Source organism: Malurus melanocephalus, unplaced genomic scaffold, assembly GCF_030028575.1.
Source record: "Malurus melanocephalus ecotype Western Australia unplaced genomic scaffold, MMel_1.1 scaffold_457, whole genome shotgun sequence".
Lineage (NCBI taxonomy): Eukaryota > Metazoa > Chordata > Aves > Passeriformes > Maluridae > Malurus > Malurus melanocephalus.
Genome location: NW_026623689.1, coordinates 463,164 through 481,147, shown reverse-complemented (window position 1 = coordinate 481,147; position 17,984 = coordinate 463,164). Strand labels below are relative to the sequence as shown.

At 47.4% G+C, this 17,984-nt stretch overlaps 1 protein-coding gene across 1 annotated transcript in view; it reads right to left on the bottom strand.

The window, feature by feature from the left end:
• The window catches only part of CSNK1G1 (casein kinase 1 gamma 1), a 73,851-nt gene that overhangs the window by 49,688 nt on the left and 6,179 nt on the right, over window positions 1–17,984 (bottom strand). Inside the window, exon 2 of the mRNA XM_057380531.1 lies at window positions 2,381–2,796. Coding sequence (XP_057236514.1) covers window positions 2,381–2,558 — 178 coding nt within the window. The 5' untranslated portion in view covers window positions 2,559–2,796. The remainder of the gene's footprint in view (window positions 1–2,380; window positions 2,797–17,984) is intronic.

The window sequence follows — 17,984 nt, the reverse complement described above, 5'->3', positions numbered from 1 at the left end:
GCATTAGAAAACATGCCATGTCTTCCTCAGCACGTAGCTACAACAGCACTGGGACACTCAATAAAATTAAAGACATTATGGACACGGAAGAAGACATACAATCATCTTTAAATCCCTGGAAGTGCCCARRGCCAGGTTGGATGGGGCTTGGTCCAGTGGCACKTCTCCTCCTTTKCTGAACCCTTCCAGGGATGGTGACCCCAACACTTCCTTCAGGAGGCTGTTCCAACACCCAGCCACCATTTCAGAGAGGAAGTTTTTTCTTAATATCCAGCCTGAAYCTCTCCTGGTACAACTCGTGGCCATTTCCCCTGTCCTATCAAATGCTGAGTTTTGTGTTCATCTCAGCCCATCTCAGTCCRAGGGCTGGAACCCAACTATGCTGCTCCCACGTGCTCAAGAACAGTCACATCTTTGGGTGACGTATATTTTCAGGAAGAAGGATAAACCTTGAGCGGCAAGCTGGATATTTACATCAAATAGCTTCTATAGGTAAGTGCCATCTCYTCCCTGAATAGTCAGTCCTTGATAYYAGAGCGGTTTAAACTGAAAACACAACACCTGGAGAAAGAGAAATTCTTCAGGGAACTGAGAAGTCTATTTCCTCCTTGCTTATCAGTGTGTGACTTTGTTCTGCCTGTGATATTGGTGCTTAACTGCTCTGCAACCACATAAAAACGGCAAAAAGCAGAGGGCACATCATTCATCTTCGCAGGACAAAACTGTTATCAGAGACTTGTGCGCTCGGATTTCAGCCGCTGCTTCTCCTTCCCCCCAGCGATAATTACCATGGGCTGTGCAGGAGAAATAGCTGCTATTTGAGCAAACAGCAGCTCTTAAAGTGATAGTGACTGGCAAAAAGCAAGAGAAAGGGAAAAAAAACAAGAGTAATACAGCTTCTGTAAGGACCTTACAATAAATTGTTGTTATCAGTGTGGCTCATTGCCTACATTTTTAGTAAACTCACATTAACAATACAAGTATTATTAAAAATATAGTCACTCAATTAGCAGGAGTTGCATTTCCATATTTAAAACTGAATTTCWCTGTAAACTGACATTTTCAGAAGTGAAATCTCTTCTGTAAAGTCCATACCATAAACTATATATGAGTCACCTAATACCTATTGTCAACCTAATAGTCAACCAAGTAAAATTTTGAGAAATGCAAAAAAGAATCATGGAAACAGGAGCTGCATCCTCCCAGTGTGGGCAGTGGGAGATTCTGCCTCTCTGTCCCACTCAGGTGAGACCCCATCTGCAGAGCTGCCCCAGCAGACATTTGTTGTTGGGGGGACTTTGAGAATACAACAGAGCAATTCAYGTCATGTCACTGTAAAGATCCAAATTTATCTTTAGCTGCCTGTTATACTCATGTGCAGGAAGCTTGGAGTTTCTGTCCTTGTCCTTGGTTTTGCTACACCTTTGGAGCATTGTCTCTGCTTGGGTGAATCAATAAAACTTCTCTGATGCAGTGCTGAAACTAAAACACCCATTTCCTGAGACACACCAAAAGTGAGCTGGCTGATGTTCACACCGTGCAGCAGCCTGTGCAATAACCCAACCTTAGAGTGGCAGATGACACAGATTCATTTAGGATGACAGATTCTGAGCAGGAATCTACAAAGATACTATCAGTAGTGTCGTGATACTTGAGTTATGTGAAGCAACACTGGCTGCTTCCCCCGCTTCATTTAGAACACAACCATTGTTTAAGGTGATTCAAGAGCTTAGTGCACCGCTCTGCATTGGGCTCCCAAGTCATCCTAAACAAACAATGCATTAGTGGAACCATCTGTTTGGGCAACCAGCTGCAAGACGTGGTCAGGAGACCAATGGACCATGAACAAATGTGGAGCTGCCAGGACGGCTGAGGGAGCCAGATGGCCACTCGGCACATCCTGCTCCTCRCAAACGAGTCCTACACACAGACAGAGCAGGGAGAGGGTGATGGGGCTGAAATTAGGGCAGTGRGGTTAGAGAAGGATGTGGAATTGAGTCTGAGTGCTGGGGAAGAGTCTCACCCATCCCTKTAAAAGGGCATTCTAGCTTACAAACAAAAAATTGGGAGCAACATTTAGCAATTTTCTTTCACCTTAGGCAAGGCATTCAGTGCTGAGAACAGTCTTCGTTCGTTGGGATTGTTAAAAATTTGCATCTTTGGCCTCTGCAGTGTATTCCCTTTGACTTTATGCAAATCAAAATCACACCAAGAGTTATTACATCTTCTGAGTCAGAAGCTCCAAGTAAGGCAGCTTGATACTTGGGAAACAAGACAMGYRCACGYGTTTCTCGAGCCAGAGTAAGTTTTYAYGTATTTATATTCCACTAGWGAAATACTAATTYGCATAAYRCAGGCCACTAAAAYGCTTACTTCTTACCTAGTCTGAGTTCTCCAAAGTTCCCACACCCAATCTTCTTGCCCACTCTGAAGTTGGGTCCCACCATAAGAACACCAGAGGACGTTGATGAGCTTGGCCGAGAACCGTGCCCGCTCCTTCCCGGCATTCCTTTCGTCGTCCGCTGCCTTTCATCCTTATCCCTACTAGGATGGTCCATGATCTTAGTGAAATACCTCTGCCAGCAAGCTGGCAGAAAGGAGTTGGAGTACACACTCTTCTTCTTAGAACAGAAATTTATATCCAAAAGTATCTGCGTCGGGGGTCAAGAGAGTCATGGAAACTCATGGAGTTATTTTGGCACCAGATCCAGTTTCCTAATGCATCTTGATAATGTACCAAAGGGTCGATTGTGTTCTTGAGAACTCAATAAAGGCAGGTTGCTTTTGGTTTCTTACCTGGGGAGAGATATATGAAATAAAATCATTATTTTAAAATACCAAGTGAGAAAGATACAAGAGGGCCAATATCCAGAACTTTCCTGGCCTCTGGAATTACAGGAATTTAACAGTTATACGAGAACTTTATCATTTTCTTAACAGTCTTCTGATAAAAAGCTCTGATATCATGAAGAAATTTAAGTGCTGCCCATCCACTGTTGCTACTTGTCTCATCCTTGGAAGTGTCCAAGGCCAGGCAGGGTGGGGCTTGGARCGACCTGGTCTAGTGGAAGGTGCCCCCACCCACGGCAGGGGGTGCATCCAGCTGAGTTTTCAAGATTCCTTCCCTCCAAACCAGTCTGTGATTCCATGATTCCCCTGGAGTTATCAGGACTGACACGCACACAGCAACCAGAACCATTCCAACCACAGCAGCATGTTAGGTGGACACGGCGAAGAAACTGCATCCCACCTTTAAAGCCCCATGAAGTGGAGGTTTGGTTTCTTCTCACTCCATACATTTATATATACATATATACATGAAAGCCAGACAAAAAATACAAAGGGGCCAATGAAAGGTGCCAAGAGAAGCAATTTTTGTAGCACTTAAATAAAATCCTCCTTTTTTTTACCTCTTTTCAAATTGGTCTAGATTATCCCGAATAACCTAAGTTGGAAGGGACCTACAAGGATCATTGAAGTCCAACTCCAAATCTACCTGAGATGTATTTGTTAATTCAAACTGCTGTCCTGCAGAGATGACCAAAATGAGGAACCAAAGCACGATAAACTATTTTAAAAAAAGGCTGGTAACWCAGTCAAAAGGGGACAAGATGCTTCTCAACCCCTGCAGACCAAGTGGTTCTTCCATGCTCAGGAACAAGCCCAAAGGAGACTGGCAGGAACTGCATGGACACAGGAGGTCCTGCCCCACAAGTGCAGTCCAGAGGTACCAGTGGGGYGGTTGAGCTCCCCCTCACTCCCCAAGAAACCAGTACGATAAAGGGAAAGGCTGAAGGATGTTTTGTCTGCACAGGTGCTGCATCAGGAGATGGTATCAGGCACTCTGGTCGTGCAGGTCTCAAGCAACAATTAGAATAAACGTATCTGGAATGACACCCCCACAYCCCAGAATCTAAAGGTACTGGACTGTAGCCCTACAGGAGCACAGCTGCATTCAGGTTTTCCAGATGTGAATGGAATAATGCCTGAATAATTTTACCAGCAAGTTTGTTTTTTTACCACAAGGTTTGTGTCCTACTTCTAATGCTTCCACAATCAGCACAGAAGTCTCAGTGCTCAAACCACCCAACCAAGAGCCCTGCAGAAGGAYACCCAGAAACACAACCACATAAACGAGGGCTCAGAAGTTACTCAGGCAACTGGCTCAGTCCTCCTGCAGCAATACCTCTGCAGAAGGCTTAGCACGAGTTCCTTCTGTTCCTTCCTTCTTTCATTTTGCCGGCTACGCATTCAGGTTGGAAAAGGTCTCCAAGATGATCAATCCATAATTCAGTGATGATCCTCTAGTCCACCAGAGGATGAAGCTGAGTTAYCTTCATCTAGTTACCCAAAGACAAGGATTATTACCCATCCACAAGGAACAGAAGCATGAGCTGYTCTAAAATCTGAGTGTGCTTTCCCTGGCCTCCAGCTGAGGAACACTTCTGTTTCTGGAGACTTTTTGTTTGACCTAAAGCATCTGGATAGAAGGCAGAAGTCACTCATGCTGGACCCAGAGAACACAGGGAGCTACCCGCTGGAATACAGAATCACAGAATMCCAGAATGGTTGGTTGGAAGGGACCTTAAAGCCCATCTCATCTCATTCCAGCCCCTGCCATGGCAGGGACACCCTCCAYGGCCCCAGGGTGCTCCGGGCACTGTCCAGCCTGGCCTTGGGCACTGCCAGGGATCCAGGGGCAGCCACAGCTGCTCTGGGCACCCTGTGCCAGGGCCTCCCCACCCTCACAGGGAACAATTCCTCCCTAATATCCAATCTACACATATCTTTTCAGCTGAAAGCCCTCTTATCCTATCACTTGCTGCTCTTGCCACACACCCCTCTACAGCCTTCCTGCAGGTCCTCTTTAGGCAGTGCAATTCTTCCTGTCACTTGGGACTGCTGTGGATCCCTGCAGAAAACGTCACACAGCCCATCTGCAGCACATCCAGGTGGTCTGATAATCACCAGGTCACCTGAGAACCTCCATGCCACAGCCACACTACCAGTTTGGCCATAAACTGAAGTGACAAGCTCCCAACGTGCTCCCAAGCAAGGTGTGAAACACCATCTGCAATTCAGCACCTCCGGCCTACACAGAAGAGCTGGCCAYGTTCATGTGTAAGAAATTATTTAGCATTACCAAGCTTTACTTGACCCTCAAATTAATTCCAGATTTAATACTCAGAGCAGAACATGGATAAGCAGGAAGCATCCGTTACCAGTGAACTGGCTGAACTGGTTTTTCATCACAGACATCCCCATGTACTCTCAGCTGCTCGGTGCAGACACAGCACAGTGAAACCAGTCTGCAGCAGCAGCGATGAGGCTCGATCAGATATCAGAAAATCACTTTGCACCTCACCCCAGGCTGTCCCAGGAGGAGACACTGGCTTCAAAACAAACAACATGAAGAAGAACCATCGGTGAAACGACAGCATTTCACTGCTGAAACTCAAACCAAACAGGAGAATGATTTCTAATAGCTGGCGGATCTACTCGCACAGGTATTTCTGATAAAATTTTGGAAAGATAAAACTGACACACGGGACATTTTGGTCTGTCTATAKGGTCTATCTCTGCTGTGGCAGGAGAAGTAGACACAGAACATTGCAGCCAAGTGTTGCTTCATATGATAGTTAAAGCTATCATTTCCATGTAGTAAAACATGTGGGTGTGGCACTGGGGACATGGCTTCGTGATGGACTTGGTGATCTCAGAGGGCTTTTCCCACCCAAAAGATTCCATGATGCTGGAGTGTTCCTAGGGCTGGATTACCAAGAAAGATGAGCAACACAGGAACTTCATGAGTAAAAACCAGTAACACTTTGGAAAACACACTCGACCTGACCAAAGCCAGAGAAGAATTTTTTCCCCCTGGAGATGAAAGTCATTATTTTAATCAAGGCTGAATAATTTATGACCAAGAACTACCTACAATCTCAGAAATGGAAACAGAAAGAAATCCCCAGCAAGAGCACAAACCATGTCCAGTTTATACCTTGCTCAGCGCATCTCAGATGGGACAAGCAACTCCATTATGCTCAGGCAAATTAAGCACGCAGTCTCACCACACATTTTCTGGCTCACAAAATAAGATGTTAATGGTTACGAGCTCCTATGGCTCTGTCCTTCCCCCGCTCCCCATCTGGATCAGGTCTCCCTAGGGAGAAGGATGGAAAGGTCATGCCTGACAGTCTGCAAACACTAAACATCCTCTCTCTGCTGAAAGCCTCCTGCAAACAGGAATTCAGAGCAGCAATGGATGAGTGAACCACGCCTCTGAGCAGCTCTTTATCACAGCCAGGCTGAGGAGCAGTGCCTGGCTGCCGGCACACCGGATCACACAAAGATTTCACACCATCATTACCACCTTCTGAAAACAACAGTAGTAAATACAGCATCAAAAATGGCCTTGGAGGACCAGCACAGCACTRGGCTTTGGAGGGGAAGTGGCAGAACAACGAAGATCAGACTGTCAGTGACATTAATATTTAAAGGCTGCTCAGATCATRAGATGACTTCCTGCCACGATTCAAACTTTTCTATAATGATTTTCCTTCCTACCTTTCCACCCATTCAGCAAGATTGCTCCTCCAAGTTACTTCCATTTGAACAGAGCTGGATGAAGATATTTCCCTAATGGTGACTCAGCCCAATTCTGAGATTGATTTCACTACAACACAGTTGGAGACACAGGAACAGTTATTTAATGAAAGACACAGGAGTGAAAGGAAATTACTTGCAGCACAGTTAGTTAAGTAAAAAACAGTAGCTCTGTRTCCTACACCCTTCCAAACACTCAGACCCAAACCTAAGTCATGACCTCACCTCCCTTGATAAACCTGAAGCTCTAGAGCTACAAACCAGCTTCTAGACAGAGTTAAATCATGGAATGGTTTGGCTTGGAAGGGACCTTAAAGCTCATCTTGGCTATGGGCAGGGACACCTCCCACTAGGGCAGGTTGCTCCAAGCCCTGTCCAGCCTGGCCCTGCTGTTTGTGTGGAGATCACAGTACAAGGCAAAGCAGTGTTTGATAAATGGCACAGACATTGCCCACAGCCATGCAGTGTCCGGGGGAGCCCTTCAGCCCGAGAGCAGCCAGAGAAAAGGACAATGGAAACACGAGGTTGGTGTAAAGAAGCCAAAGCCATATTTGTTCACCCTCTTCAAAAGAAAAGCTTGCTTCCCATCACTCAAAACTTGACTTCCTTCAGTTACTCTGAAGACCTTTCCATGACAGGAACAAGCTTTATCAAAATCTTGGTTTGTGGCAGTTCCAGAAATCTGTCCAAACTGAAACAGGCAATGAACTCCATTTTGTTCAAATTGAAGCAAGCAGGTCTGGTCCAGGTCKGTGTGTGGTTCTGATCCCTGAAAGATGCCACAAATAAAACGGCAAATGCCTGGTGGATGAAGCAACACTCTAAAATAATAGGAATTCAGTGCCGTAATTCCTTTTTCCTTCTTTTAAGAAGAGACYTCCAAGAAAGCCCCATTTTGTGTTGAGATGGGTGATCTCACCCACTCTCTACAGACACAGGACCACAATTCTTCAAAGCAGCTCCGAGATCATTGCTTTAGGACAAGGCACATGTCTTCCCTCTGGCTTTTCCAACATCCACCCCACATGCCTGTGTAATATGTCTGGTAAGTCTCCTGATCTGGAGAGCGCTTTCAAGACAAGATCTTGTACTTCCCACATGACTTCAAAGAGCAGCAAATCCTCCAGGGCTCTCAACTGACATGTTATAAACCCACAGATATGAGCTCACCAGCTTCCACCCTCACACTGTGTAAAAAGTAGAGCCTTCAGCAGCAGAAAACTTCCCTGGCCTTGCCAGATCGGGACAAAGGGCTCRCCCTCTGGAAAAGGGACAGCAGCCAGGCTGTGGGTAAGGAGGAACACCTTGAAACCAAGACATACACGATGCGTTCACTCACTTTCTCAGCATCTGCCAACTCATTTTATGAGCTTACACCCCTAAATTTAGAGGAACAAGCTGGCTTTGTGTGCTCTGCCTCAGTGTGTGCATTAACAGCTTCCAAGGCGTCAATGCTCTGTCTTTATTAAAATGCCATTAGTCAAGGCTTCATTTGCAGCTCTGCTCTCTTCTGCATGGACACACATCTCCACTGGTTTCAGGCCCCTCCAAGCCTTCTCATCCCACTGCCTTTATCTCCCTTCTTTCATGTAGTTCCATTCCTCATGCTGCTTCTGTCCTTCCAACTGGCCATAAAAAAAATATTCYTCTGCAGCCATCCCATAACTCACTCCTGGCAAAGTCACTGTTCTATTAATGAGAAAATAAAGTGTTTTAAGATCTGCCCTGCTCCTGAGGAGACAAATGAACTGATTACCAAATATCCTATCTTAGAATCACAGAATCCTGAAGGTTGGAAGAGCCCTCTAAGGTCTGAGTCCAACCATTAACCGAGCAAGCCTGGAATGTTCAYGGGGTTGCTGCAAGCAAAGTGCTGGAGCTGGTACTGGGCCCTGCTGACCCCCACACCACTGGCCTTGTCCTATGGATCCACCCTGTCCAGATTCCTCTGCAGAGCCCTCCTGCCCCCCAGCAGATCCACGCTCTTGGTGTGWCTTGGAAGAGGGCCCTGCTCTGGTGCTTGGCTGTTGCCCCAGCCAAGGAAGGGAGGATGGAAGGCCAAATGCTTTCCCCACTCAGGCAGGAGGAATATTCTTTCGGGGCTTTTTTTGCCTTTTTGTCTCCTRCTCAAGAGCCTTCTGGTTATCTGGAGGATCTTGCGCTGGATATATTCCAATGCCCCCCCTGAACCCCAGCAGCACTTCCACACARAGATCAGCATTTATCTGTGCTTCCCCAACCAGCACTACACTGACCTGGTTTCAGTGTCCTCAATGTTGTGCAAAACAACAGAAAAACTGAAAAAGTAGGTCAAAATTCTCTGTTCCGATTTACAGCTGGGAACAGCAGTGACAAAGCTGGCTGCCGACTACAGCAAGCAGGTGCATGTCACGGCGGATGCCCCTCACTTGGGAGATTCTTCCCAACCTTGGAGGCTGCAGATGCCTTTTAAACATTACCAATTGCTTCTGTGGAATCATTTGACCCAACAATTTAATCTTCAGCTTGTGCAGTAAGTTCTGTTCAGTGCTTCACTGGMGGAAAATAAAGAGGCACACAAACAGTATTTAAGTCCAAATTGCTGGGAAGGAAGAAGGATGGACAACTGCGGATCACTACACTCATTCATTACTCATGAATGCCCAGGACTGAGAAGKCTGCATCCTCCAATTACAGTTTTTACAGACAGGGATGAACCCAAACGAACTTGTGCCCTTTTCTATCTGAGGGAAGTGARCTTCCAAGAGCTCTTTTCCTTGAAGGCCTTGTGAATGTGCTAAAACACATTAATTACATAATCCCCAACTTAATACAATGGCAAGTTACTTTTCCAAGTGATCTCAGTTGATTGTTTCACTGAGAGTGATCCAAGCACCCATTTTCCAAGTTCATTCCTGAACTTTGCTCCCAAAAACCTCTAGAGAAGCTCAGCACAAAAGCCAGGAATATTAGGAAAGGAAAATTAATTTAGCTGGTAATTTACTTCTTCCACACCAGCAGAGTCAAAACAAAGCACAGAGCATTTTTCAGGGAAGTGGTTTGTGTGATGCAAGATCAATTCATTGACTTCTCTCCCCTGACTGAGTCACGGCCAACGTGTGCCAGCAGCCATGGATGCACATTCCTATAGATGTAGAAAGGACTAGAGACCACAATCTGTCAGAGAAAGAGGGGATGCTACAGAGGAAAAGGGGAAAAACCTGCCAGCAGCAAAAGGTCTGCAACAGACGCTGCACAAGTTCTCTTCTCTGATACCCAGGCATCATAAACCTATAGGGTTTTTTTTCCCCCTCTTAAAATAGGCATCATAAACCTATAGGGTTTTTTTTCCCATCTTAAAATACCAGGTTGTTTAACAGGAAAAAGAGAGGTGCAGGTGTCCCCATAGCATCTCCTTCCTTCCTTCCTTCCTTCCAGGCAATGGATTTGAGAAAGAAAGGGGCAAAGATGACTTCTAGACAGCCATGTGCATCCATCATCAAGGAATAACCCACAGCACATGGACTCAGGTGCATCCATGGTGGTTGATGGATGTAGCTTGCAGTTAATGGCACTGAAGTCCTCAATAAGGCCGCCACAGGAGCTTGGACTCTGGAGCAGCCTTGGATCACTGGCAGCAGCATCACTTTTACAGATTTACAGCCTAATTTAACCCAGATGCACCTCAATCATCTACGACTGTTTTATCTGCGCTCTGCCTGGCAAGGAAAAGGAACTCAGAGGATGAACTGCAGACAGGCTCAGACAGCCTGAAAAGACTGGTGAACTCAGCAGCTAAACACAACCCCCCCAAAACCTTGGTGGCATCCAAACSGTGAAGTGCTTTTCTCTGCCTTCAGAAACACAGGTATTAAGCTCAGAGCCAAGGCAACCTTCACCGTGTGAGCGGGTGGGGAACAGCCTCTCACTAGAAGTCCTCAGAAAGTTGAGGAGATGGGTCAAAGGAAACTGAAGACACCTTGATGGCAATGGTGGATGGAAGCTGCGCTCCTGGAACCCAGCTTTAGATAACAGGGAGCCCTGAGGAGCTGAGAGGCTTTTGGCCGYGCTCCAACGCGAATCCAGCACCCAACAGGTATGTTTCCCCTGTGGAAGGACATGTTCCTGTCCAGTGCCACCCAGTATCCACAGGGTCACAACAGCAGCAGGGTGACATTCAGATGCAGGGTCTTTGTATCCCAGCTGGAGAAAGCTCCAGGTCCCCACGCTCGACTTGTGGCTACCTGATCACAACAGATTGTCTCCTCTCTGTGCCACCAATACCCAGAGCACCTCAAAAAGTCGAGGACAAACAAGAGAATGGTTTCTTTGTTGCCTCAGCTCAAAATGATCTGCTAAGTCTCSTATCAGCTCCTAAAATGAGCTTCAGGTGCCACTGGTCACATTCAGGATCAGCCAGCCAGCTTGCRCTCAGCATTTGCTTCTGATGCCTCAGGAAAACATCTGGACTCTGACAGCACTGAGCTGTAAACAGGGGTGTAAGGGCTCTCTCAGTGTCCACGTGTCCACCACAGAGCAGCAAACCTTGGAGAAAATTCCACCTCCATTCAACAGGAAGGTGCACCAAAAGTAGGTGCCTTTAGAAAGGGATTTTCGTGCAAGTACCGAATTCAGTGAGAGGATTTGGGCACCGAGTGCAAAATGCACCACGAACTGGGCAAGGTTCAGCCTGGCTCAGGTGTGTCCTGCAGGTGTGAACATCAGCCACCAGCCAAAGCTCCTGTGACTGTGAGAGACTGCACATCCATATCCTTCTGTAACTCCAAGAATGACCCYACAGCAATTCAAGTAGCTGCTCTTCACCACCACACGGCCTTGTACGAAGAGAGGATGAAAAGATAAGAAGGGAACACGCCCGAGAGCAGGGGAGGTGGGTAGAAGTCTCAARTACACTCTGCAGCTGAACTTTAGGACCTGGCATGGCAGGCAAAGCCCAAAGGCCCCACAGCACATAGGGAAGAGGAGAACTCTGCCAAGTCTGCGTCACTCCATCCCACAGACTCTCGATGTTGCCCAACAGATTTCACTTGAGGTTGCTCATCACTAGAAACTCCTTGTGAGAGCTGGGTAATAAACTGGAAACACAGTGATGTAAGAGATGGTGAGCTGGAACAGCAGCACCTCTTAAAGAAATAGTAATGGTGATGCCACCAGGAGAGAGATGGAGGGTATTATGGGAAAACAAAAGAAAACCTGATCGTTCATGATTTAATGTACATGTCWTTTCCTTTTAATGCCTGAACTTCACCTTCTCTTACGTGAAGGTTCTGCCTTTTCTGGCAGYCATGGAGAGACTGCCACTGTCACTTCACATAATGAGGCATTTGGCAGGAATTCAACTGACATCACCTACATATTTTGTTTGCAACTAAACCGTGTTTCAGAGAGGAAACTATGTACCTGAGATCTATACAGGGAGATAAATCTGCCCCAGCCTTTAATGAGCTGCTTTTTTGGAGTCAAAGTGCTATCAGACAGRGTGAYTGACCACTCACCTGCTTATGAAGGYTAGTGCACAACASCRTTGGAAAGGTAAGAACCACAACCCCTGAATAATAAATCCTGCTCATTTGGGCTTAATAAAAATAATGCTTTAGCCTAAGTAACCTAACACTGTTGCCAGCACCCTGATTCCCTGCCACTTCTGTTTTGGGAGGGGAAAGTTTTTATTAGGATAGATGAAGTCCATTAAAAACTGCCAGAGTTTGATATTTAAGGCATTGTTACGCTTAAAGCCTGAATCCTTCTGCAGCACTTTATCTCCCCTTCCCATTATAGGATTATAAAAACTCCATAATGGCAACACTGCAGCCCCAAAACAAGCTGTCCCATCTCAAAACCCACCTATCCAACAGGGCAGCATCTTCACAGCACATAAAGAGCCACCTTTTCCTTGGTCTCTGAGATGTATAACTCCCTAAATTCTCCCAGATCTCCTAGCTGTGTATCCTGATGAAGCAGTTCAGCTGCCAGAAGAATCTGGATTACCTATGCAATCGAAAAGTGCCAGGAATTACATTCAGACCAAGCAAAATACTCGCTGCAGAAGCACAACCCCTGCGAAGGCAGGCCAGAAGATGTTCAGATCCTGTCTCTTGCCTTTTAAAATTCCATCTATTTTATTTTATTTTATTTTCCTTTATTCATTTCTAAATGAAGCAAAGGTCACTCCATTTGCTGGCAGCTGAGCTGCCTCCTCCCCAGTGCAAGGTCCGGTCTTGGTTACWGGTTTCATTCTGTGCTGGTGGCTACACCCACACAAACACCATCAGCTCCATAAAAATCTGCACTTCCACAGCAGGGCAATTAGGGACCATAACCCCAAGATACACAGTCAGACAGTTGCGTTTGTTCACAGAAAGTAAATGTTTGTGCTGAGTTCCTTCCTCAATCTGGCTAGGAAGCGGCCCGTGGCACCTGCCCRCAGGGGGAAGCCAAGTAGAAGCCACCAACACTCTCAAGAGCAGCCACATGGCTTTAAAAAAATCATAGTACTTGTGGGTTTGTGCTGTTGGTTGGTTTTCTGGACTTTTTTCTTCCTCAAATTTCGAGTTGTCAGCTCCTCAATAGTCCTCGCACACTGGAAGGTGTTTCAGCTTCTTCCAGGTGTATTAGGAAGCACCATCCCACACCTGTCATTTTTCCTACCTGTGCTTCTTTCAAAGGTGCAGCTTTTTGTAAAATGACCCCAAGATGAGGTCCACTGTGCTCCAAGTGGAGCGGCATTGGCAGAGATGGAGTCTGCACTGGCATTCCTGTAAAGCCATCYTGCACACCAGAAGACATCTGGGTGGTACATGCAGCACCAGAGATGGCAACAAACACTGCCTGGTTTTTCACAGTGAYAGGCTGGAGAAGCTTTGGAGATGTCTTCTGCCTGTACTCATTCACTTCACACATGGGCATCACCAAGGTCACCAAATCTCCCCCTTCAAGCTCACAGKAAAGAGACAAATCTAAATTTGTGAAGGTTTAGACATCACCATCCCTTCCTGGCTCTTCTGAACACAGGTTGACCACCAGAGGTGGTCAGACATCACATGCTTTTGCACCAGGTGATGGACAGGGTGTCCAAGAGGGTGTCAATGCCTACAAGGACATCTGGAAGCCCCAAAATCCCTGCACAGCAAGAAAAATAGTATGGAGCTGTGGTAGGGGTGGGTTAGGTTGGATATCAGGAACAAATTCTTCCCTTGRAGGGTGGTGGGGCACTGCCCAGGCTCCCCAGGGAATGGGCACGGCCCCAAGGCTGCCACGGCTCAGGGAGGGTTTGGACAGTGCTCTCAGGGACAGGATGGGGTTGTTGGGGTGTCTGTGCAGGGCCAGGGGCTGGACTGGGTGAYCCCTGTGGGTCCCTTCCAACTCAGGATATTCCATGAGCTATGATGTTTCAAGCCACAAGCAATACCTCCAAAGCCATATGCAGCTTCCACAGCCCATTTATTTTCATAACTAAGCCAGATATTCAGCAATGCTGCTGTGTTAAGGTCATGGCAGTGAATCTAATTCRTGTCAGTCTCTGCCACCAACACTGATAACCTTTTACATGCATCTCAGCACTGCTCCAYCACCTGATGCTTATCTGACAGGTCCAACAAAGGCACTCCAGCAACGAGTGAACACCTGAGCTCTCGTTCTGAGGTCACCTTGCTGTTTTGGTTACTTCCATTCCAATTTGTGCCACAAAAGCATCACCACTGGAGCTACTCCCTAAGGCCCTACAGGAGGATACTGGATTCCTGACCCACGGCACATCCAGTGAGAGCGAGTGGCAGGAACAGGCAGCACTGACACAAATGCTCAAGCTCACRGTGCATCCGATGGAGCAATGTCATCTTAAGGAAGCAGCCTGTAAACCAGCAGGGAAATAAGCTGAGGAGATGGCTCCGTTTCGGAGAGGTAATCTTACATGACAGCTTTCCTGCTTCTCTCCTTTCCCTCGCRTTAAGGACTTTGCACAGTTCACGGCCTGGCTCCTCTGTTTGCTGTAAACTCCAGACGTGCCCACGTAAAGGGACTATTGTGCCAAAACAAACAAATCTTCCACCCACTTGTGGTCCAGCAATCCATTAGGAAGGRAAGGCAAAGCACACACCACTGAAACTATAAATACCCCCTAGTATGGACAGGAGTGGACRCTTGTGGTAACAAAAAGAAGGAGTTTGCTCCATTCCTCAAGGATGTGACTGACGTGTTGACACTCCTGTGTCAGAAGTCTCTGTCCCTTTCATAAGTTTATAGAATGGGTTGGGCTGGGAGGATCTTAATGCTCAGCTGGCTCTATCCCCTGCCATGGCAGGGACACCTTCCACTGTCCCAGGCTGCTTCAAGCCTGATCCAGCCTGGCCTTGGGCACTGCCAGGGATCCAGAGGCAGCCACAGCTGCTCTGGGCACCCTGTGCCAGGGCCTCATCTCTCTCACAGGGAAGAATCTCTTCCCAAAATCCCATCTGTTCCTGCCCTCTGGCAGTGGGAAGCCATTCCCTGTGTCCTGTCCCTCCATCCCTTGTCCCCAGTCCCTCTCCTGGAGCCCCTTTAGGCCCCAAAAGGGGCTCTGAGCTCTCCCTGGATCCTTCTCCTCTCCACGTGAACACCCCCAGCTCTCCCAGCCTGGCTCCAGAGCAGAGGGGCTCCAGCCCTGSAGCAGCTCCGTGGCCTCCTCTGGGCTCTCTCCAGCAGCTCCAGCTCCTTCTGCTGTTGGCCCCAGGGCTGGGGTCTCACCTGAGCAGGGCAGAATCTCCCCCTACCCTGCTGTCCTTGCCGGGGAGTCAGCCTGGCACTGGGGTTCTGGGGCTGCCAGGGCTGTGCTCAGTTCCTTCTCAAMCCAGCCTGGRTTTGTGCTTGGGATGGCACTGGCCCAGGGCCAGGACCTTGAACTTGGCCTTGTTAAGCTCCATGAGTTTCCCACAGTCCCACCTCCCTAGATCCCACTGGATGCCACCCCTTCCCTCCAGCCTGTTGACCACAACACAAAGTTGGCATCAATCCCCCCTAACAAAGAATTCAAAGACCTTGACTTTCTCCACTATTATGACAAAGTCACAGGAGACCTATCCACACATATTCCCTCGGAGAGGAAAATTATGAAGCAGCATAACACAAAGGAATCCACATGGGAGTGGAGCTGCTCATCCCTGTCCACAGAAGAAGCTTCAGAGCTTGGGCGTTATTAGACACTGCATTATCCAAACACTGAAACCACATTTCCTAAGCCATCTTTGAATTCACTCACTCCAGCAGCAGAAGCTATAGGAAMTGTGTGCAGCTCCATGAACCTGTACTTCCCACCCTAGAATGGCTTAAACATTTGTGACACTGCAGAGAGAAGCCTAAAGTTTCCTCAAGAACCAAAACTGTGGTATAGCAACAGTTTGGTGTGGAGAAATTAGAAAACACCTTATGGACTCCCCTGGATCAGCAGCAGGAGCAACCAAAGCAAATGCCCTGCAAGGAACCATGAACAAGGACTGATGATCACAAGTCCCTGTGACTAGAGGAGAAATCTGTTTATTCTACCTCTCACACTCATCTAGACTCCAGAGTTAAGTTCATCTTTCAAAACAGAGCAGATAAGCCACACAGGTGCTCACAGAGATCTGTAGCTAAGGGAAGCATATCCTGATGATAACAGTCCTCTGTCCTGCACTGCGTGGCCCTGGACTAATCACAGCTGGCACATTTCTGCACGTTGTGTTCAGCACTCCTTTCACAAGCACCAACCTCACTGGGCAGACACCCTTTCCCACCCTATTAGTTTTAATATCATTACATAAAACATGAAGTAGGGTTTGTGCCATGCAGGACTTGCCTCCAAACAATGGGAGAAGTCAGAGATGCCACCAAGCCTCCTTGTCCTCTCTGCCATCCAAATCCTCCCCCACAACCAAATCTTTACTTAAATACAGGCTGAGCTCTAAGAATCCTTTGCTGGAGCCCTGCCTCCCTCAACCACAGATCCCCTTTAGGTGTATCTTAAACTCTATTTCCAAGATGAATGACTCCATTACAGTACCTGCTTCCCTTCTCATGCCAACAGCATGACCTTGAGAAAGCTGGAAAAACAAGCCAAATTCTTCTGCCTACAAGGCAGTTCTTTCACAAGGAAAGACAGCACCTCTTGAAGGATCTCTAGACAACAGCCCAGTACTTCARGCACTTTTTCAAGCATCATCTTTTGTGGTTTGAAGCCCAAAAATGGCTCCATGCTCAGCCACAAAATACCCTTTTGAATCACCGCATGYGGAAGAAAATCCAGGCTATTTCTAGCTGAGTCTTCTCAGTCAGATCATAAAAACAGGCAGGTGGCACAAGGGCATTTCAGATTTTTCAGGAGCAACTGATGCCACGAGATGGCAGGTGTGATGGACAAACACCACCCAGCCAAGCTCCCAGGAGCACACAGATGTTCTGCGTAGGAGCGAAGGACTTGCAGACCATCTCAGAGCCTGTGATACCATCAATGCAAYGGGGCTGAACTGGTTTTCACTGCCTGACTGAACCCACCCTGCTCTGCATGGATCTGTGCAGCCTCCTGTACTTGCTCACAGAATGGTGCCCTGCAGCTTGGGCCATGCAAGGCGGCTCATCCCTTCTAGAACCTGGGACCTTCAGAGGACATTTGAGGCCARCCACTATCCTTGTTCACAGGAGCAGCTCCTGTGTTACAGATGTCACCGAAGACAGCATCCCAGAAAAAGCAAAACTTGATACAATTTCACCATAGCCAACTTAGGCATCTATATCAGAAAGGTCTTTTTAACCCACTTTCCATTTCTATTGACAGGTGAGACAAGGACTGGAAGAATATTGTTTTGTYACAGAAACTGCCCAGATTTGATTCTCATTCATCTAGAGAAGAAAGCTTAGGTGAGAAGGAAAYTGAGGGCCATCTGCCACCTGCTACAGGAAATGTTAAAGATCAGACCTCCCAGCACCTGAAGGCAACATTAAAACAGAAAATAAAGTCTCAACCATGCTGGTGTAACCATCATCCCTCTCAGGCTGCATCTCAGGACATGGGGAAGCTGCTCATGGAAAAGGGAACACAATCCCTTGTTTGTGATGGGTCATTGCTTGACCACATCTATGCAGTACCAGCCTGATGTCCCCAGGGGACCTGGCTTCACTACCTGCACTCTCTGAAGTGATTTAAAGCCCTGCAAACCTCTGCTGCTGCWTGAGGAAGAGAAGATGACAAGCACCATGTATTTGCCTGTAGAAATCACATCACCTGCCAGCTGGCCAGGAAGGAGGGYGGACAGTCCCTGTCTGCAGCTGATCTCTCCTCTTCCACAGGCCACATGTGCAAACGCTGCAAAGCACAGAATGTGACCTCTCACACCAAAGGATTTCAGACAGGAAACACGAGATGCCACTTC